Genomic DNA, 22,824 nt, shown 5'->3' on the forward strand with positions numbered 1-22,824 from the left:
AACAGCCACTTTTTGGTTGTTTAAAAAAAGGTGCGCTCGTTCAAAACGGTTGCGTTCGATCCTTTGCTGGCTGTGCTGATTTAAATCTAGCGGTTCTGTTGTGTTTGTGTCGCAAGTTCAGTGACGCAGGTAGTGACGATTCTCTCCGGCCAATCCGTGATCAGCAGAGTTTACACGTCACGTTTTGGTAACGGTACGGTTCACTTGGAACCTCAACCGAGGTGGTACTAAAAAAAGTACTAGGTACCAGGTACTGTACCCAGTGGAAAACCCCCCAAAAGTGAACCGTACCGAGCCGTACCGTACCATGCAGTGGAAAAGCGCCTTAAGGGAACTGCTTTGGGACTGGGATCCTGCGGGTCTCGACACAAATCTCGACACACAAGATTTAACAAGAAGGATGGAGTAAACAAATTAATGAAGTTGAGAAGAAGATTAAAGCAGGTTTTTCTTATATAAAAGCAAAACAAGGCAGGTCTGACATTTAGACACATTTCTCAGTTGTTACTGGGGAAAAAATGAAAATGAATTTTACTTGTAGTTAAAAAGTTATTTGTAGTGCTATACTTTAGCTTGACACTAACACAATTATCTTACACCTAGCAAACACAGTACGTTGTGTGGACGTCGCCAGTTGGTCGTCATTTGGTCAGCGTGACATTACTTAATGTTAACGGTCCATTTTTTAGAAAATTGGCTAACGTACCAGAAACGTTGTGGGAACATCCTCAAAAGACGTCGCTAGTTAGCCCCGTGGAGAACGTTGTAGCGACGTGGTCAGCTGGTCTCCAAGATAACTTTTCATATTATTGCACTACATGTATTGTCTTTGTTAAGATGTATGCCATAGCCTATTTGGGAAATATACTGAATTCATAAAGCATTTTAAATGATGGCATGAATTATTATATTTGTAGATATATAAAATATGTCATCAAAAGGACAAAACAAAAACCAAATAGTTTGCTTAGCAAATGGTGATCATTGTGAATGACATGTTTGTGAATGACTGAGAATTTACTGAAAGAGGGCACTGGACAAATTAACATTCAAACCATCGCACGTCACTTTCTGAGTACTGCGTAAGTGTGCGTGCCAATCATTTGTTCTGTAACGGTCAACTTCCAGCGGACAGACACGGAGGAAAAGGTTATAAATCTACTTTTATTCATCGTCTTTACTGATATAACGTTAGATGTCACCAAAGATGAGTAGTGTTTTGTATTTTTGTAGGTTTTCTAATTTAATTTAATAAATAAATGCCCTGTTTGGTTAATTACGTTAGCTTACCTGTGTCCTTATTAGTTGATCATCCTCACCTGTCTGTCCCTCGTTAGCTACCCTACTTAAGTTGTAGTCTGTTCAGTCTGTCTTCGTCTGGTATTGTTGAATGTTACCCTGTGTGTTAGACCCTCTTCATCTTGTGGATTACAATTAAAAGGATTTGTTTATATTATCTTCGTTGTGCCTGCATCTTCCTAGCAGAATACCGGACCAACAAAAAAAGTAAGCGGCGCCCTTCCCCCTCGCTTTGTTTTTCGTTTTGAAAGTGTTTCGTTCGTTTTTTTTTTCATGGACATCGCCACACTTTTCACCTCATTAACCTGCAAAGACCTTCCCTTCTTGGAGTATGTTGTGGAGTTCAACCAGCTCGCCGGTCTTACGGCATTCGACGACGCTACGCTGAACTCCCTGTTCTGGATCGGGGCTAATTACCATTGCCCTGTCGACCTCCCAGACACCACTGGACTGTGCCGGAGGGAGGCAATCATCCGGTGTCTGGAGAGCGTCTACACCTGATCCAGAACACAGCCAGACCCAGAGCCCAGCCCACCATCACCCCGCTGCACGGATCCAAAGCTCGAGCCCATCGCTGACAGAGAGCCAAAGCCTGCCACGACTGACGAGCCATTGCCAAATGGAGCTACGGAGCTGAAGATCGCTGTGGAGCCGGCGCTTCGCTCCTGCCTCCTCCACCGCTGCCTCCTGTCAAGCCCCTTTGCTCACCCTCAGCCCACCATCTGTGTGGTGGGATCACTGCAGTTCTGCCAGTCTCCATCGGCGTCATAGCTGGAGGATAACTTGTCACTGCCTCCAGCCTCTGGGTCCCGGACTCCGCCTCGGCCCATCGACCCAGCGGCTCCACCATGGCTCCTAGCTCCCTCCCTTCCTCTCCACCATGTCCTGTCAGTCCACTGTCTCCCTCGTCCCTCCGGTTCCGCCTTGGTCTGTCGTCGACAATCCGCCGCCTCGTGACTCCACTCCTCCGGCTACACCTCGTCCCTCCGGATCTGTCAGGCTCCTCCATCCCTCTGGCTCCACCTTGGATATAAGGTGGAGCCACCTTATATCCAAGGTGGCTCCACCTTGGAGCAAAAAGTATTCTCGTAGCTTCGCAAAATTGAAGTTGCGCCACTGATGTCACATGGACTGTTTTACCGATGTCCTTACTACGTACGTTTCCCTGGGAACATTACAGTTGTGTTGCTGTCTATGGGAGGAACAGAGAGCTCTCGGATTTCATCAAAAATATCTTAGTTTGTCTTCCGAAGATGAACGAAGGTCTTACAGGTTTGGAACGACATGAGGAGTAATTAATGACAGAATTTTCATTTTGGGGTGAACTAACCGTTTAATAAGGTTTTTGACGAGCGAGTGACAGAGATCTGTGTTTTGTCCATCATTAGAACGGCCGCATCTGAGGCAGTAAATTAATAGCATCATGTTTTCATCAGTTTGCAGGTTATAAAGTTTATTGTAGCTTTATGGGCACTCAGTTTCTCTTGTTGTTTAATACATTTAATCTCACGATATAAAAGACGAACCGCTATGCACAGGATATTTAAAACTTACAAAAGTGTATTGGATACAACTAAACAGTAAATGCTAAGACTCTTGTGTTCTTTAAAGGGGTCATATGATGCGATTTCAATTTTTCCTTTCTCTTTAGAGTGTTACAAGCTCTTGGTGCATAAAGAAGATCTGTAAAGTTGCAAAGACTAAAGTCTCAAATCCAAAGAGATATTCTTTATAAAAGTTAAGAGTCAGCCACGTCTACCTAAAACGGCTCGTTCTAACATGCCCCCACATATCTACGTCACGATGTGGGAAGATTTGCATAACGCCACCCAAATGTTCACGCAAAGAAAGAAGGCGTAACTTTTATTCTCGCTGTAGTATTGTTGCTGCCGCTGCCGCCGCGATGTCGTGAAGACGCTGTGTGCTTTGTTGTGAAAGCGAAACTACTTTGTTTGGTCTTCCAAAAGAGGACGATATCTGCTTCGTCATGCCTGGAGCTGATCCGTGCTGGTCGCTGAGGAAATACTTCAACTTTGCTGTGGATCGCCGGATTGGCTTTCACTGTGGAGTCCAGCCCGGGGTCGTCACATGTGGTTGCCGCAAGCCCATAACGATGCTTTTGGGAAATGCACCCCTGCAGGTGCGTGTCACGTCATTCATGTTAGTCATGAGCGCATGCACACTTTGGCCAGAGCGGTAATAATGTGATTAGGTGCATGTAAATGCACTGATTGATAATAATCAGAAATGTTTCTCGAGCATATGAGAAAGATCATGTGACACTGAAGACTGGCGTAAAGGCTACTGAAAAATTCAGCTTTGCCTCACAGGAATGGAATACATTTTAAAGTGTATTCGAAAAAAATAGTATGAAAACTTATTTTAAACTAAAAAAATATTTTACAATATTACGGTTTTGTACTGTAATTTTGATCAAATAAATATAGCCTTGGTGAGTAGAAGAGACTTCTTTCAAAAAACAAAGATTCCAGATTTTGACTAATAAAAACAATAAACCTGACTACAATAATATGGTAAATTTTATTAACTCTTTCCCCGCCATTGACGAGTCATCTCGTCTTTTAGAAGAAAACGCAAAGACGAGTTTTTACGGCTTTTCGTGTTTTCACTGTTATACACTCGGGGGCGCTATTACACATCTTCTGAACGAGGACAAAAACACACGTGTACAGGAAAAAACACACGTGAACAGGATGGAGAAACTGGCGATCTCTTATGTAAACAGATGCATATGAAAAATAATGCGATCATCAGCAATAGACAGCATATAAATGAAAACTGTTAAAATTAGTAAAACGTTGATCCAGGAATATGTCTGTGCAAGCTTTGGAGGTGTTGATGGAAGCGATTTACTGGATTTATGCTTTGATAATCGTACTGAATATTATCCAGATGTTCCAGATTTTCTCAACTTTTTGCTCAAAATTATGCATTTTTTTATGAAACCTACCTATATTCAAGTGTTGATAAAAAAAAGAATGCTTTTAGCTAGAATAAAACTGATTTTTTTTGTTTAAAAGTAGAGGCTCTGGTCTTTATTTGGTGTATTGCATATTCAAATATTCATACAGCAAAATATACCGGAGGCCATCAAATTTTAGTGAAAATCATCAAAATTGCTGGCGGTGGCTGGCAACTTTTTTCAAAAATGCTGGCGGGGAAAGAGTTAAAAGTTTCCAGTTTGCAAGGAATCTGGAGTCTCTGACTCTGCACTGGAGGAACTCTTTGATGAAGAAGCTCAAGTGCTGAGGAGGAGCCTCGTTCTACAGCAAAACACTGCATCAAGAACGACACTCTTCCTCTTCTCTGCCTCCTCCGCACCGTCTGAAAGAGTCTTCTCCACAGCCAGTAATCAGAGATCACAGGTTCATCACGCTCATTTTCCTAAACAAAAACTGTTTAGCCAAATAATACAGGAGAGATGCTGGAAATCTCTATATTGTTCATATTACGTATCTTCACTCTTGATGAATGTTGTTGTTTTCTTTATTCCTTTTATCTTCTGGGAAGCTCAAGAACTATGGTTCTTTGGTAATTGTAATATGGCTTAGGTTTATCTTCTGATAGTGAAGCAGTATTAAAGCACAGACATTTGTAGCAGGTGCCTCATATAGGACACTCGGAAAACAATTTAACTATTTCTGCAAAAAAGTTATAATGAAGTATCTACCAAATTGTTTCATATCTTTTTATCATGTCTTTTTTTGCACCAAATTATGGGGAGTTGTATCAATAAGAGTACTGATAATTTTCACTGATAACGTCATTATTTAACTTATACCCCTCCTTAACTTTTTCAATTGATTATATTGCGTAATCTATGAATTGATGTGGTCCGTTTTGACTTGGTAACACTTTGCATGGTTAAAGAACGGGTGTAATGTTCAAAATGTTTTGGCTTAGTATTTGTAGAAAGTGGCACTGAATAAATATCGATTCATGTATGAATGCGGTGTGTTTTTGTCTATTTTCTATTAGAATTTAATGTTTTTGTATTGGTTTGCATTGCATGTGTGTAATGAGTGCATTTACGATAAACCCCCTATAATTAGATTACCATTAGATTTTATAAGGTTTCTTTATTAGTTTATGTATTTCAAGGTAATGGTTGGAGCACAGGACCCAGGACCCGGACTAAAGGACGTTCTCACCATGTTCCAGCGACGTACCAAATAACGTCGCCACGACGAATATGGAAATCACAGTTTTACGTTGCTGGAACGTTATTTGGTACGTCGCTGCGACGAATATGGTCCGGTCCAGTTACGTCGTCACGTCATGTTAGCCGAGTGGTCTGTTTAATCGAGTTAAATGTTTTATGTCTGTGATTCTGGGGTGCATTTCCCGTACAAGGGCTTAACTTGTACCATATTTTTCTTACACAATGCATCGATTTGCTTCAGAAGGCCTTTATTAACCCCGGAGCCGTATGGAGTACTTTTTATGATGGATGGATGCACTTTATTGGACTTCTATTGGACTATTGCATCTCAACAGCCATTCACTGCCATTATAAAGCCTGGAAGAGCCAGAATGTTTCTTAACTCTGATTGTATTCGTCTGAAAGACGAAAGTCATATACATCTGGGATAGCTTGAGGGTGAGTAAATCATGGGGTCATTTTGCATTTTTGGGTGAACTATCCCTTTAAGTTTAAAAGTTTAGCTCAAGAGAGCTGGTTAATTACAAACTAATTTGTAATTTGTCTAAAATATTAGAAAAACGGAGTCTTCTCAACTATATTCAGTTTTGCAGAATATCTGTTTTTGGGAAGAATTTTGAATACTGAATATTGTTAGCTAAAAGGTGCTAATAACAGCATTCGTTTAATTGGTTTCTCAAAAGGAAAACACGTTTTTCTATCTTATACCCTCTAAAAGTTTGTATTTCAAGGAATAAAGGCGTTTTCCATTGTTTTCAATTCAGAAGTACAATTTTGTTCAACGTTAAACTAAATAATCGTTTTGTTTAGGCTACTTCTACTTCTAATGTGTGACATGTCACTCATTGCTGTAGAGCTGGACATTTTATTAAGGATCACATGACTGAGTTCATCTTTGAGAAGAAAACCAACCTGTTTGTTCCTCAGCATCTTCTTGTTTCAGACTGAACACTTCTTCAATCTTCACGTCTTCAAACTCCTCCTTAATGAACGCCATCTTTATAACAGTTACTGCACCAGTTTTTCTGTGTTTGGACAAAAAAGAAAGATTCAAGTAAACGATCTCAATCAGCTCCCTAGTTCAGTAGTCAGCGCACTGATAAGGGAGTCAGTCAAAGTAGGAGTTAATGGCATAATAATTATATATATATAAAACTAGCACAATAATAAACTATCACAAATGATCTATAAAGTTCATATTTAGGTATTTATGATTTATATAGTTGGTATTTGTGGATAGCATGTATTATATCAGATTTTTGTTAGTGCACTAGTTAAATACAGGTTTGTAAGAGTTATCACGTTTATGTTTTGGTTGTGTTTACATTGTGCGGACCGTCAGCGCGCGGTGACTCAAGAGATCCGAATCACTGAATCGGTTCGCGAAGCAATTGATTCAATTGACGCAGTTTCTAAAAGCTCCGTTTCTCCATCACTTGCTGATCAATTCCTGTTTATGGTAAACTGATACACGATAAAGGAAGCAAAGTGAGGCGCACTTTTCTGTTACAGATGTGTGGATGCGTTTAAATCACAAATTAGCACTCATAAATGTTAGACGAAGCATAGCAGTATTACATTTAATGTGCTCCAACGGGTTGCATCGATTTAAACACTTTGCTTTAAATGGCTAAAAACACAAACCTTTCTTCAGTCGAATCACAGCGCGGTGCGGCCTTATGACGTCGCACCATCAGAACAAAATAAAAGTCCTACATATAGCGCACAGAACATGTACAGAAAACGAAAAAAAAGTATTTATTCAAATATATTGTCCAGTGATGTTCTGAAAATAAAATAAATCAGTTAAAGTTATTAGCCTGTGTGAGATTCTGTCTGAAAGGCAAAACAGTCATAAGTGCAGAAACCATTTAGTTTATTACTAAATATAAAATGTTTGTCAACCAAATGTAACCTTTATTAGGGCAACAGACACATACAAAAACATGCAACAATCATTAAGTAGCATATGTTTAAATGTTATTATTTATTGTGTGCAGAATATGAAACTTAAAGATTGCCTTCCATCAACATTCTGTCAAGTTGATATTTATTCTTATATTTCAATATGCATTTAAAATTATATTTGAATGGCCTCCTGTGGTGAACTGTGTGAATTACACTGCTGAAATATTTTTAAAGGGGTCATATGATGCGATTTCAAGTTTTCCTTTCTCTTTGGAGTGTTACAAGCTGATTGTCCTGGGAACATGGCACGTATGGTCACCCTACACATCACAGTGGAGTCAGCTGTCTTAACCGTGGCTTGTGTACAGCAAACACATACCAGCTTCATCACTGTGTCTGTCACGAGACTCTGTTGCCCTTTCGGGCTTGAACTGATGGTAAAACTAATAGGCCTATTTCACAACGTGACGTCAGCAAGCCGGAAGTAGGGAAAACTCTTTTCCGGTAAAAGCGCTTCCAGAACAATGGCGGAGACTAAAAGTAGTCAATCTTGTAGCGTACCTTTGTGTTTCAACTCAAAGAAGAAACAACCGTACTTATCGTTTCATAGCTTTCCCAATGAGGAAAATATGAAAAAGCGTTGGATTTGGGCTATACGAAGAGATGAGGGGGCGGCATTTACATTGAGGAAGGGCAGCACTTTTGTGTGTGCTATGCACTTCATGGAGGATGAAGTCCGCGTGTAAATCTCTTACACCGCAGGCTGTGCCTTCCAGGTTTTCGTGGAACAACTGGGGAGACGTTAAATCACGCCAGACACGGACGGCAAAAAGAGGTGTCTGTGGTGAGCAGGAGGAAGCAAATGTTGAAATGGAGAGTGTTGATGCGGTGTTGCCGGTGCAGGAGCACGATTACAACAGCCGCCCTCCTCCGGGTGAGTAGCTATAGCATGTTGTTAGCTAATACAATAACTACAAATAGCCCAGAGTCGACAAAGATAGACAGAAGAACAGTAGGTAATTGCTAATTAAATAGAAATTATATAATTTTCTAATATATACAATGCTAGATATATAAAATTACGAGCACAGTTATGCTAACAATGGATCATGTTAGTAAGGTGAATGTGTTGTATAATTATTTGCACGGTCTGCTGCAGAGTGCGAACCAATAACACGATTTAAACCCAGTTATAACTGTTAATTTTTACCCTTGTCAGCCCTGTTTATACTGCTCTCTGTGGATTAGCTCAGTGGTTCTCAACCACGTTGCTGGAGCCCCCCAGCACTGCACATGTTGTATGTTTTCCCTGTCTGACACACCCATTTCTTGATTTATAGCCTCTTATGAGCTAACTACCTGAATCATGTGTTTTTGATTAAAGGGACAGATCACACCAAAATGAAAATGAAGTCTTCATTTACTTACCATTTACTCACCCTCAGTTTGTTCACAAAGAAAGATATTTGTAAGAATGTCAGTAATTAAACAGATCTGTTTCCCGACTATGGTAGTAAATGGTGTTCAAGATCTTTTTTTTTTTTTTTACTGACATTCTTCCAAATATCTTCCTCTGTGTTTAGCAGAACAAAGAAATTTATAAGACAATGCAATAAACAAATTCAATACAATTTGCGTTTATGACCTCAAGGTTAGATTATTGTAATGCTTTATTGGGTGGTTGTTCTGCACGCTTAATAAACAAACGTACAGTATTTGAAAAATAATGTGTTTTTTTAACATTAAAGCATGTCAACATATTCTGTTACACCAAATACACAAAATAATGATCTTTAAAAAAGCATCATATGACCCCTTTAAAACTTACATTCGATTATTTTGCACTGATTCAACATCGTTTAATCAACTGATTCTGTGCAGCAGCAAAAACATCTGTTCTACTGGAGAAAAAAACACATCACAGATATATAAACTGAAAAAGACAAAGGCTCTATAATAATTTGTCATGCCTTGGGTTTTCTCTTTCTCCATGTAGCTGTCTGTCATCATCAGTCAGTCACATTTAAATTTTTAATCTTAATCTAGCCTATATGATCATCCTGTAAGTTTATTAATTAGTTTATTTATGAAAACAACAGATGAACAAAGATTGTGCATCACTTTTTATGCTCACAAAGCAGATGAACGTTTGTTTGTTTTTGTGACAGCAGACACAACCTTTGTGCCTGAACCAGCGAATATGAAAAAAAAAAAAAAATGCACGAGAAATTAAATTAGCCTTGATCTTTTTTTCATATAAGAGGTCTTTGTACCATTAAAACATCCTGCAAGTTTCATAGCTTAAAACGTCCTCCTCATTATAAACAAAGCATTTATTTAATCAAGCTCCAAAAACGGCTCATTTTGGATCCGAGGTGCAAGGTGACGTCACCTTGGCACAAACATTTGCATAAACACCGCCTCCAGAGCAACACATCAACGAATAGTCTTCTTCTCACCATAGGCTCCGCCCACCGACGTTCAGCCGCTAATGGCTGACTCTTGATCACGCTGAATGTGAGTGTCGCGTCGTGTCAAAAGCTAATAGAAATGACAATCACTGTCGCTATCTTGTCTACACTGGTGTTTAAAGTACCTGAAAGCCATACTCAAGTAAAAGTACAGATATCGTACCAGAAAATGACTTTGGTAGAAGTTGAAGTCACTGTTTAGAATATTACTTGAGTAAAAGTCTTAAAGTATGTGATATTTATTGTACTTAAGTACGTTTAAAATTTAAGAAAATACTTTTCATACTCAAGTATTGAAAGTAAAAGTACAAGTAAATGCAAAATGTAAAAGAAGCAAATAAATAAATGTTCATACACAGCTTGAGTAGCAAGATTGTGTTCAGTTTTAACTCTTTCTTCCATTTTGTATTTTTGGGTAAGAATAAGAAGCACTCAACCGATTCGTTCAAAAAGCTGATTCATTCAATAAGTAAACACAGCGTCCTTTGCTCAGAGACACAAAACAGGGCTGTGATCTTTGTTTGGAACTATTTTCGTTTGCAAAATTGAGCAGAAACAAGCAATATTACCTCTAAAATGTAAGTCACTTATTGCTTTACTGAACTTGTATAAAATGATTATTAAATGTGTTATCATGCTGATATCTGCAGAAAAACGGAACTCTTTGTGTGATATAGATTAAGTTAACTATATTAAATTGTATACATATAAAAAGCATACAGAAGCATTTTTGCCGTCTACAATTTAGAATGCCTTGAATTTTGAGTTTTAATAGACTAATAAATCAACGTGCGTGCACTCTGTGTGTGATCTGGTGATAGTTTACTTGATAATATCAGATCGCAGCAACACTTACCATATTATCGCAGAAGATATACTGTATATTGCACACCCCAGCCTCGACTTGAGTGGAAAATGAATCATCCATGGTTGTGCGCGCACTTGTTTGCACGTGAGCAAAGGTGTTTTTAGGAGTCTAACTTGCAAACGCCAGACCACGGATTCGTCAAAAATGCAGTCCGTGTTCTTCTGACGATTTTGTAGTAAGTAACGAATATGCTTCGGGGAAATGTATCGGAGTAAAAGTATACATTTTAATTAGTAACTTGCAGACGCCAGACCACTGATTCGTCAAACCTGCTTTCCTGCTTCCTGCAGTCCGTGTTCTTCTGACTATTTTGTAGTAAGTAACGAATATGCTTCGGGGAAATGTATCGGAGTAAAAGTATAAATTGGCTGAAATATAAAAACTCAAGTAAAGTACAGATACTCCCAAAAAACACTTAAGTACTGTAACGAAGTATTATTACTTCGTTTCATTACACCACTGCTTGTCTACACTGGATACAGTATACAGATGCGCGTTCACTTTCTGACACAGTCACACTCGAGTCTGTCGTCAGTAGGACAAATGGAGTGATGTATAGTTAATGGAGTGCTATATACTTCTTCTTTCTAGATGTATTATTTAGAGGCCGGCCGATTAATCGGGCCGATTTGGGGGATTTTTAAATTAATCGGCATCGGCCGATTGTGCTGCAAATTAGGCCGATTTATAGGCAGGCGTATCTGCGGACAGCTAAGTGTTGTTTGTGTGTGTGTGTGTGACCGCCAGAAATAGATTTTCCAAAAGGATCATACTAAGTTGAATAAACTGAGCACTGCACATTTCAAAACTAAAATTCAGCGCGGGTGTTTATATATGAATGTATCTTTGAAAAGAACCAACCTACTATTAGGTTACATACATTTGCCTGCTGTACACTGTGCTCTGGAGCCTAACTGCATATTATAAACGATCAGACATTTCAGCTGACAGATGAAGGCTGTAATACTAAGGTTGTCCACTAGATGGAGTCATGGGATAAGAAATAATTTAAGTCTGATCTCTCTCGCGTCGGTTTCCATCCATTAGAATGACAAATAATTGCACAGAATGAGTTCATATCTACTGTACTGACAAAATAATTTTATATAATGTTTTAACAAATGCTTATAGATCATTAAAATCATTTACTACAACTTACAGATCATTAAAAGTTTTATATATCCTACCCTCTCAGTGTGTGTGTTTGTTTCACACTCTTGCTATTTTAGTGTAACCCTTTCATTGCTGTAACCCCAACAACCAGACTTCCAGATGTTTAAATGCATGTGCCCACTATACACTGTTTTCCTGATGCCACTGGGGTGGCGGTGCTACCATGGCTTGGGCCTGTCATCACCGCTATATTACATTTTTGGCTCCTGTCTTCACTGACCGGACTTTTTGCAAGAAATGTACCAAAGGCTCTCAGAATTCTGGAAACTTTGGCAATTGGTAGGACATATTATTAAAATCACATACTATATACGACATACTGACTATAATGCCTTATAATGCTGACTTGTTTCCCCTGTAAACTTGTCATTCAAAGATGTTTGTGGCAAAATTACCTTCATGCTGTCCTTCCATCCTCACCTAATTGCACAAATGGCAAAATGGTGTGTCTTGCATACACTGAAATGAAGCACAGCTTCATTGAAATTCACCCTGTAACGCTGGGCTCACACTGCACGATTTTCATTGTCGTCAGATTGCTGCTCTTCTCATACTGCATGACTGCCTGGGGTAGCATCTAGTTTCTGTTGTGTGCACACATGACGGTACGGTCCGTGTACGTTTTGATAGTTTGTTTTCCAATTTGAAATGAAATAAGCAGAAACGAGAAAACGCCGCCTTTATTCGTTTTTTCCCCAAAAAACTTGCTATGTATACTTTTAGGCGAAACCCCGCCCACGAAATGTCCTCTTTTTGGAAAACTAAAATATGGTCACCCTATCAAAGCCTGAGTTGACAAAGAAAGTTGATGATCAGCATCATGGTACCAACAAAGCCGGACTGGAGCGGTTTGGTTTTGTCAAATCGAAAGTAATCCTGTAACTCTGAATTTGTTCATCTACCATCATGGTACAGGCCCCTGATCATTGGATTACCAGCACTAAGCCGAAGCCTATTCATTTTGACCCCGACATAATACTAAATTTAGCATTTTAATAAACAGTACAGTTTTTTTATTTACCTTTTACCATTTGTCTTTGAGTATCGCAATGATATCGTATTGTGAGTTTAGTATCGCGATATGTATCGCATCGTGACATGAGGGGATCATTACACCCCTAGTAACATTCATGTTTGATATCATAAACTGTAAGGGGACACTGACTGCATCTGAAATCGCGTACTGTGACGTTACATACTGTATTAGATGAAGTACCTACTGCATTATTGTCAAAACAGTACGTTCTTTATGGTATGTGTTGAGTAAGAATACAGGTGCAGTAAGAATACATTACGGACATGCTGCATCCGCCATTTTCATTTCATTGTCATGTGACCTGTATGTAGGGGTGTGCGATTAAAATGTCTCCACGATCTGCTTTTGAAGAAATATCATAGTATCGTGCTGCAGTGCATTCTGACAGATGCAATTCTGGCACCTCCGTCTCAACATACTGTACAACGTGACACATTCACATGTCTTAACGCAGCGGTAGTTACGCTCATGTGACACTGCACTTACATGTATTTTCTAGCTGGGAGTATTAAATGCATTCATGTGATCGCCCCTCTTCATCGCTCGGTTGGCATACAGTGCTCTTTTTACAAGGACCCCCAATCCCTTGGAGAAAAGAGCCTTGCTCAAGGACACACTGGTAGTAGAGCTACAACAAAAAATTAGCATGTAATCGTAACCATGAAATAAAATTTGGCAAGAAATGGAAAGCTGACAACATGAATCGTAAAATGTTTTACAGGTAGTCGTGCTCATGGAGTGCAGGCACACGAATGTTTGGAGCAGACACAGTGGCAGTCAGATTGTCCCGCACATGTTCTCCCACTCTTGCCTCAAGGTTGTGGGGTTCAGGGGGGCGTCATCATGGTCTTCCTCATCCTCTGGCTCAACGATGTCCCCATTGAGAAGAGCGAGATTGTGAAGCACAGCGCAGCAGCAGAATTGGCACAGCTGTCTTGAGATGGCTGTAGGATGCGGGGTTCACCGTCTGTAAATACATTACGTTTGAATAAAGCTTTGTTTCATCTGCTGTTGACTTGTATATGTATGTATTTATTGTGATGCTTGTGACGCTGTTTTATACACGAAGCCTTCAGTCGCTACCAAAGATGCGAATAACCGATGTCCATCGGATATGCTCGTTAACATCTAAAACTCCGGCCACCAGAATGGACCAGGGATTCAAGCTATATGCTTCCTCTTACATAATGGACTACGATGGTATGTAAGCTAGCGGAACGGAAATGCTGTGCAATGTCGCTAGCTAGCTAACGCTAACATAATCTGCCTAGTCTTTTTTTATGGATGTATGGATTTACATATTCACATTAACACGTTGTGATTTTTGCACCAGTATCTAATAAAGACAAGCTGACTGGTGATGTCCGCATTAGGGCAGCATGCTACAGGTCTACGAGGAGAAGCCACACAGCTGGAGAGTAATGTTAGAGATGGTGTGGGTGTTCTGTTCCAGTTCAGGGACCGTTTTTATTAAGCCGTTCGGAGTTGGAATAAGAATAGACGAATCTGTGATCATGACCAAGTCTCTTTGTTGTCCTGAGAGGCTAGGTAACGTAAATGCATGCAGAGTTACCTTACGAAAATTAACCATGGATTTATTATAGTAACCATAGTTTTTTGGCGGATTGAGTACCATTTGTATAACTACTATTTTACTATAAATACCATGGTTAAACTATGGTTAGTGTAACAAAATTACGGTTAATTTGCTGTTACAATGGTTTAACTACAATAACCATTTTTTGTTTTATTAATTGTAAAACTATGGTTAATTTTCATAAGGGTTGTTCCAAGTTCATTGTTGTTGTTTCTCTACGTTAAAAGATGAGGTCATTGGGGTATAGTTGACTCTGTAAGTCCTGAGTTTGTTATTCCATGTTATTCATTAACAGAATTTGTTAATTTTGAGATACCTGATTTTGTATTTTTGGTATTAATGGCATTGGCAAACTTGCCCCAGCAACCTAACTAGACTGATACTCAAGTCAATGTCATTATTTGTAAAAAAAAATAAATAAATACATTCCGTATATTTTTGTACAGATTGTTCTTCGGGATTCAGACCCTAATTCATGTCATTAGTGATATTAAAATATAGACAATATTGGAAGCATGTTTTGTCAATGCCACATTTCTACTTGTAATGATCAGGAACCTTAGAAGGACGTAAATGTATTATTAAATGCAATTTGTTTGCCCTCATTGTGTTATTTCTTTTTACATTTTCTTGTCTCTTATATTTTATATATTATTGTGTTTTTTCCCATCAGGGAGTGAAACCTGGGCCAATAAACAAGAAGGCCATCACCAGACCAAGACTCTCACAATATCTCTCACTTAGGATTGTTGGAAGGGGAGAATTGGGATTATTTTGTAGTGTGTGACTTCCTTTAGCTCCCGTCACTGTAAATACTGCATGGTTCATGGATGGTTATACAATCTACAGGATCATAGGCAGTATAGTAAATGTGATTATAGTATAGTTGTCACGAATCCGGTTCATGGACTTCCGTCCAATTATCACCAGAGGTCGCTCTTCCATTTTAATGACTCTCTCACTACACAGACTTTCACGTCACCCTTTGCAAATGGATCCGCACATCTCTCGTCCCTGTCGCCTCGTTACAATAGTAAAAGCAGTACAGTATTTGTAAATTTTATGGGTCTGGCTTCTGGTTTCATCTGCATCCAGCTATTTTTAGCTGTACAAAACAGCTCATTTTGCTGCTTGATATTGCAAATTGGTGTGTCTTACTGTATTATTTTAATGTATTATCTTAATTATGAACACACTGGTTTGTAGTGCAGACAGTTTTACCGTTTTCTGCATGTTGTTATTCTCGTTATTTCCCTGTTGCGGCTAATGAACCAGAAGTCTCACCCATAGGCTTACTTCCGTGTTAAAGAAAAAGGTGGATAGGACATGCTGCACTCATTAGTATGAGTGCTGTACACTTCTCGAAACAAAACGGTAAAACTGTTTCTCTAACATATTTACTTGTCAGTGTGTGACCATTGCTGCCTTTAACATTTTCACTATTACTGTCTTTTACAGAAGTACACTCTACAAGGGCTTGGTTGGGGACCCCCTTGACATGTATTTGGTGCAGATTGAAGACACATTCAAAGACTTTGCAATCACAGAGAAACCTTTAGTAGCAACTATGGGCATATGTGAAGAGAAGACCCTTGTAGAGACAGCGTTTGGCTTGGCACAGAAGGGGAGTGCACTCTCTTACCAGCAGCCTAAAATGCCAACAAAGTCGGTCAACATGCATCAACATCGTCCATCTTACCCACCACTGCCTCTTGGGGAGTACAGGCTTGACCCTACAGAATGCGTGCATGCGTGCACTGAGGAGGAGCATTTCCACCTGAAGAGCTTGATGATCACACTGGACATGTCCTATAAGATTGAGGCTGCCACAAGAGCGCGAGCAGCAGAACAGGAGTGGCATCAGCTACGCAGGCCTAGGATTACCTCTTCACGTTTCAGAGAGGTGTGTTTTGTCAGGGGAGTGAGTTCTGCAGAGTCTCTTGCTGAAAGAATCCTCAAAGGAACAAAGCAGACTGCCGAAATGAAAAGAGGTGCAGAGATGGAGTTTGAGGCTGCAGTTGAGTACTCCAGGATGAAAAATGTCAACTACAGACCTTGTGGCCTCATCATTCACCCGGATGCCCCTTGGCTTGGTGCCTCACCAGATGGCTTGATTTACGATCCATCCACACAGCCCCCGTTTGGATTGGTTAAGATCAAGTGCCCTACCGTGAAGAGTTACATGGACTGTACATATATTCAAATGCAGCATGGCACTTCAGCACTCAGTGAAAACCACTCCTATTTCTGGCAGATCCAGAGTCAAGAACGATTCAGTGGCTCACACCTTAAAGTATAAGTTCACTTCCCGAATAAAAATGTCCTGATAATTAAGAAATTAAATTAAGTTTTTGAGGAAATTTTCTCCATATAGTGCACTTCAATGATGGCCAACGATTTCATTGTCAAAAGTGCAGTTTCAATGCAGCTTCAAAGGGTTCTACACGATTTCAGCCGAGGAATAAGAGTCTTACTGTATCTAACGAAACAATCGGTCATTTTCTTAAAAAAATTTATTAATGCACTTTTTAACCACAAATGCTCATGGCGTCGCAAATGGCAGCCACAACGCTGAGCTCCGCAATTCTTGTGATGCTTTTGTTGGTTTGTTCTGTGTTTTGTCATTCTTCTTCTATAAGTTTTACCAGAGACGAACTCCTTAACATTAAGCAACACATCCCAGACAATATTTTTCCGGTTTTTGATTATTCATACGTTTTGCTGGACATTCTAGTCGGAGGTACAGCTGTGTTGTTCAAACGCACGTGCAGACACAGAAGAGGGAAACGCGCCGGCGCCCTGGTTAAGCTCCGCGCGCGCGGCTTTCGGACTGCGCTCCCAAGCATTCATCTTGCGAATGTCCGTTCCCTTCTTAGCAAAACGGATGAACTAGTTCTTCTCCTCAACCGCATCAACAAGGACTTTTCAAACTCCGCTGCATTGTGCTTCACTGAAACCTGGCTGAGTGAAGCCATTCCGGACAACGCGCTTCATCTGCCAGGCTACCAGCTGTTCAGAGCGGATCGCATCGCGGAGTTAACGGGGAAAACCAGAGGAGGTGGATTGTGTTTCTACATCAACGAACGTTGGTGTTCAGATGTAACAACGCTGAAAAAGGTATGCTGTCCTAATTTAGAGGCACTCATCATAAACTGTAAACCTTTCTACTCGCCGCGGGAGTTTTCCTCTTTCATTCTCGTGAATGTGTACGTGCCTCCGGACGCGTGCGTGAGCGCCGCGATGCAACAGCTGGCCGAACAAATAACTGAAATGGAGCAAAGGTACCCAGACTCTATTTTAATCATTCTTGGAGATTTTAACAAATCAAATCTCTCCCGTGAACTGCCAAAATACAAGCAGCACATTACGTGTCCCACCAGAGACAGCACTATTTTGGATCACTGTTACACAGCAATAAAGTTGGCCATGATTCAGGACATGGTGTTGATAAATTTTAGACCTCTTTCTTATCTAGTATCTTGCTTTTCGGAGAGGAATGCGGTTGCCGCGATTACTGGGTTACTGTGCTAAAAAAAAAGAAAAAGTTTGCGGTAATTTCAGCACCACAGCGTTGAAACACTCAATGCTTCTGACAACCTTGCCTTCTGTGCTTTGCAAATACAATAGACCTGCCACAGGAGCTGCTGAAACAGGACAGACTCAATGATAGCAGAGTAGAACTGTGTTCATCCATAACTGTCTGGTTTGGTTCAGCTACAAAATCAATATCATCCATCACAACTGACATACAGTATTTATGCACAGAATCCAATATTTGTACACTTGTAAACTGCACACTTTATAAATAACATATCTGCACAGTTATATCATATCTGCACATTTATCTAAACAATTACATTTTTTAACTATACTTCTATTTCTGTATATAGTACATTATTTAATTAGTTTTTTTTCTTACATTAGTGTTATATTCCACCCCTACTGTGTTATTCCTATGTATGTCTGCACTATCATGTATGCACTATGTCAGTACTTTCTTCTGCACTGGAAGCTCCTGTCGTCAAGTCAAATTCCTTGTGTGTGTAAAAATACTTGGTAATAAAGCTCTTCTGATTCTGAATGAGCGTGCATGCACGCTCTGTTTACGAACGACTCAAATTCATTAGCATACATGTTTAACTATCAAATCTTATGTTTACGAAACTTTTGTGAATCCGAAGGAGTTCATTAGAGTATAATGAGAGTTCATTATAAGTTTATGTCCTTTTATTTGTAACAAAAATTAAAGTATAGACGTATAAAAGAAGTGGTCGTGAAAGTGGACAATCAGATGTAGTGTGAACAGAGCCTTAATTTCACACACACGTATACATTTTCTGTTTTCACAAGGACCACAAACAGGGTCTCACATTTATGTCTTTTCATATGCATCTGTTAAGTGTGATGGCAAAAGAAAAAAAAATGTTACATGGATCACAATTGAACTGATGTCGTTCAGAATGAATGCATATGGCTTAGTTTTGTAAATCAACTTTGAAAAACAAATTTATAGCTGTCTTTGTATAGAAATGTGCAGCTTTGGAGCCGCTGACGTGAAGCTCAAGCTTGCGTTGTGAAACAGGCACAAGTCTGTAAATGACGCTTCAGGCCTGAGTGATACATGAAAGTCTTCTCACACTGAAGACACTTGTAAGGCCTCTCTCCAGTGTGAGCTCTTATGTGAATCTTCAGGTTTCCTTTGTACGGGAAACTCTTTCCACACTGAGGGCAGATGAATGGCTTCTCTCCAGTGTGAACTCTTACGTGATTCTCAAGGTTTGCTTTGTTTGCGCAAGTCTTTCCACAGTGATCGCACATGAAAGGCTTCTCTCCAGCGTGAGTTTTTACATGATTCTTAAGGCATTTGCTGTCTTCGAAGCTCCTTCTACACTGATGACATATAAAAGCCCCCTCTCTTTTGTGAATCGTAATGTAATTGTTAAGGTTTTCTTTAAATCTGATAGTATGATATTGCATGTGGACATTAAGGCTTTTTTTGTGTGTAAAACTCTTTCCACACTGATCGCATGTGAATGGCTTTTCTCCAGTGTGAGTTCTCATGTGATCCTTAAGATGACCTTTTTGTGAGAAACTCCTCCCACACAGTTTGCAGGTGTACAGGCACCGTCCAGTGTGAATACTCATGTGGGCATTTAGGATTTTTTTCTGTGTAAAACTCTTTCCACACTGAGAGCAGGTGAAAGGTCTCTCTCCAGTGTGAACACTCATGTGGCCGTCAAGGTTTGTTCTGTCAGAGAATCTCTTTTCACACTGTTGGCAGGCGAAAGGCTTCACTCCGGTGTGAATTTTCATGTGCCTGTTAAGGGTTTGTTTGTGACTGAAACCTCTTCCACACTGATGGCAAGTGAAAGGTTTAATGTTTCTAGTTCCTTTGTTTTGTGAGGACGTCTTTTCAATCTCTTGAGTCGCTAAAATCTTTTTCTCCAGTCATGAACTGATGAGGTTTCTCATATTGATCCTTTTCTTCCATATCATTGAGATCTTGACTCTCCTCTTTCAGTGGCATCAGGTCTAAAGCGGAAAGAAACATATACAAGTTAACCCCGGTTTAATAGCACAAAGCAACAGACATTCAAACATTTACACACGTAAAGCATCAAACACAACCACGTGTATACTAGATCCTATTTCCACAAAGCTACTGTAAACTGTAATCGCAGAACCTTTTGTAAATATTGTTAACTGTTTGTTTTCTTTAGGATACATCCCAAATTTTTTAAGCTGGCAGTCATCAAGCCTCTCATAAAACAAAACAAAACAATAGGGGACTGCTTTGGGACTGGGATCCTGCGGTTCTCAACACAAATCTCATGGGAGCAGGCAGATTTACATTTGCACGCCCCGGGATTTAACAAGAACAATGGAGTAAACCAGTGGTTCTCGAAGGGGTCGCAAGAGGGTTTAAAAAATTAAGTGGAATTTTTTTGTGTGATTTTAATAAACATTTTTCAATATTACAAGTAAATATTTTCTTATTTTTAAAGATATTGGTCTATATGGTCTATAACGTACAATAAACCAATCAGAGTCTCATCTCCCATTCCCTTTAAGAGCCAGTTGCGCTCGTGCCATGGCGGATTTGCTATTTACACGGCGGAATTTGCAAGCGCAAAGACTGAACGTGTCTCCAGAGAGAAAACGGAGCTGCTCGAGCCTAATTCTGATACATGCAGTGACTATCCATTATGACATGTAGGCATTTTTATTATGTAGCCTACACAATAATAACATTTTACATTGTAATCCTTTAATTTTTTATATTTGGCATGTTTGTGTGCTGCTGTGCGTCCCTGTGTGTGTAATAAGTGTTCGTGCGTTGTGGACCTGCCTATAGGTGCATATGACTAACGCGCTCTTTAAATAACAAAAAAAAAAAAACTGCGCCATTGACTTTAGACCAGGTTTTAGTTTGTCAATGGCACAGTGTATTCCAGTTGCTTCAAAATAGCAATGCGCCTGAACACGCCTCGTTTTCAGACCAGCACGCCCATGAACGCACAAATGGGCGCAAATGCATTTGCTATTTAAACAACGTGGCGCAGGACGTGAAAATGATAACTGCGTCGGGCTGAAACTAGCAAAAAACACTTGTGTCGCACCTGGCGCCGCCATTGCACCGGGTGTATGATAGGGCCCTAAGAGTCAACTGATTGATAGGATGAATGAGAAAAATATATGCACTACAGGTCGACGAATCTGCTGATGTGTCTAATTCTGCTCAGTTGCTGGCGTTCATCGGATACAACATTTGACGGAAAACTGCATGAGGATATGCTCTTCTGCTCAGCACTCGAGGGGACTTGTACAGGCAGTGACATTTTCACCAAACTGGACACCAAAATAAAAGAGATGGGACTTTCATGGGATAATTGTGGTGGTGTATGTACTGATGGTGCTGGCGCACTGGTAGGTAAAAACAAGGGACTCGAGGCAAAGGTTTTAGAAGTGGCTCCTCACGTGAAGTTTACACACTGCATCATACACCGCGACTCTCTTGCTAGCAAAACACTTGACTCTGAACTAAACAGTGTTCTGAAACGTGCAACCAAAATCGTAAATCACATAAAATCTTGTCCAGTAAACAGCAGACTACTAGCCAAACCTTGCAACGAGATGGGCTCACAGCACGAAGCATTGCTGTTTCACACCGAAGTCCGAGGGAAGATACTCGGACGTCTTTAATTTGGAATTCGCCCACTGCCTGTTAGATCTAGCTTGGTTATCAAAACGTGCTTATTTGGCATGTATATTTGAAAGGCTTAGCATGCTTAATCTGCCATTACAAGGGCCAAACACAAACATCCTGACGATGAATGACAAAGCTGATGCATTTATGAAAACGCTGGAAAGATGGTCTGAGTGAGTCGAACAAGGTAATGTGGAGATGTTTCCTGAGCTTGAGGAGCATCTGGAGGAGAGTGGACTGACTCTCAGCAGCCTGAAAGAACACATCGCTGGTCCTCTCCGCACCATTTTGGAACAATTCAAGAAGTATTTCCCAAAAGAGATGCAACCAGAACTGTATGACTGGATACGGCAACCATTTTCTGAATCTAGGTCTCGTCTCCCCTCAAATCTGGTAGATGCTTCGCTGGAGCTGTCCAGTGATCGAACATTAAAAACTTTATTTTCCAATTCCACACTGCCAGATTTTTGGATCGCAGTAGCAGACGAATACACAGAGTTATCCAGTGCGGCAATGGATGTACTGCTTCCGTTTGGATCTATATATTTGTGCGAGCAGTTAGAGCTTTACGATTAATGAAATGCGATTGTCATGTGTATCTTGTCAGTAAAGCCGGTTCTGTGATTAGTAGTAAATCTCCATCACGTGCTTTCAGATGGAGCAGCATTTACTACACAGAGCTGTAGTTCACTGACAAGCTACGCAAAATCGCGTTCATAATCGCAGAACGATATAATTGCACGATAATGAAATCGAAGATATTGTTCTGCGATTATGAAAGCTGTTTGCGTAGCTTCTCAGTGAACTACGGCTCTGTGTAGTAAATGCTGCTCCATCTGAAAGCACGTGAAAATACCACATTTAATAACATGTTTTTACTCCAAACTCACTTCATAACGTCAGTCGAGTGTTTGAAATAAATCCTTCTGTGAGATGATGTGGCTTCTTACACAGAATAAGGCACGCAACATATTTTATAGTATTCTAAGCAGTGATAAAGGCTGTCGATTAGCATTGCATTATTATATACTTTATTTTAATAAGAATTATAATAAGATGAACTCAGATAAACGATATATTGT

The 22,824-nt window shown here is 39.9% G+C and overlaps 2 protein-coding genes across 2 annotated transcripts in view; both read right to left on the reverse strand.

The window, feature by feature from the left end:
* Positions 1–7,163, reverse strand: part of LOC107717582 (gastrula zinc finger protein XlCGF26.1-like) — a 24,004-nt gene extending 16,841 nt beyond the window's left edge. The window contains exons 1-2 of the mRNA XM_016524390.1: positions 7,127–7,163; positions 6,395–6,507 (exon numbers count right to left, since the gene is read on the reverse strand). Coding sequence (XP_016379876.1) covers positions 6,395–6,479 — 85 coding nt within the window. The 5' untranslated portion in view covers positions 6,480–6,507; positions 7,127–7,163. The remainder of the gene's footprint in view (positions 1–6,394; positions 6,508–7,126) is intronic.
* Positions 7,164–18,838: 11,675 nt separating this feature from the next.
* Positions 18,839–19,946, reverse strand: LOC107717587 (gastrula zinc finger protein XlCGF7.1-like). Its single transcript, XM_016524396.1, has one exon. The coding sequence runs from the start codon at positions 19,846–19,848 to the stop codon at positions 19,096–19,098; it is 753 nt and encodes a 250-aa protein (XP_016379882.1). The 5' UTR covers positions 19,849–19,946; the 3' UTR covers positions 18,839–19,095.
* Between the last annotated feature and the right edge of the window lie 2,878 nt (positions 19,947–22,824).

The sequence above is a fragment of the Sinocyclocheilus rhinocerous genome, unplaced genomic scaffold (assembly GCF_001515625.1).
Source record: "Sinocyclocheilus rhinocerous isolate Xijiao unplaced genomic scaffold, SAMN03320098_v1.1 scaffold3410, whole genome shotgun sequence".
Classification (NCBI taxonomy): Eukaryota; Metazoa; Chordata; class Actinopteri; order Cypriniformes; family Cyprinidae; genus Sinocyclocheilus; species Sinocyclocheilus rhinocerous.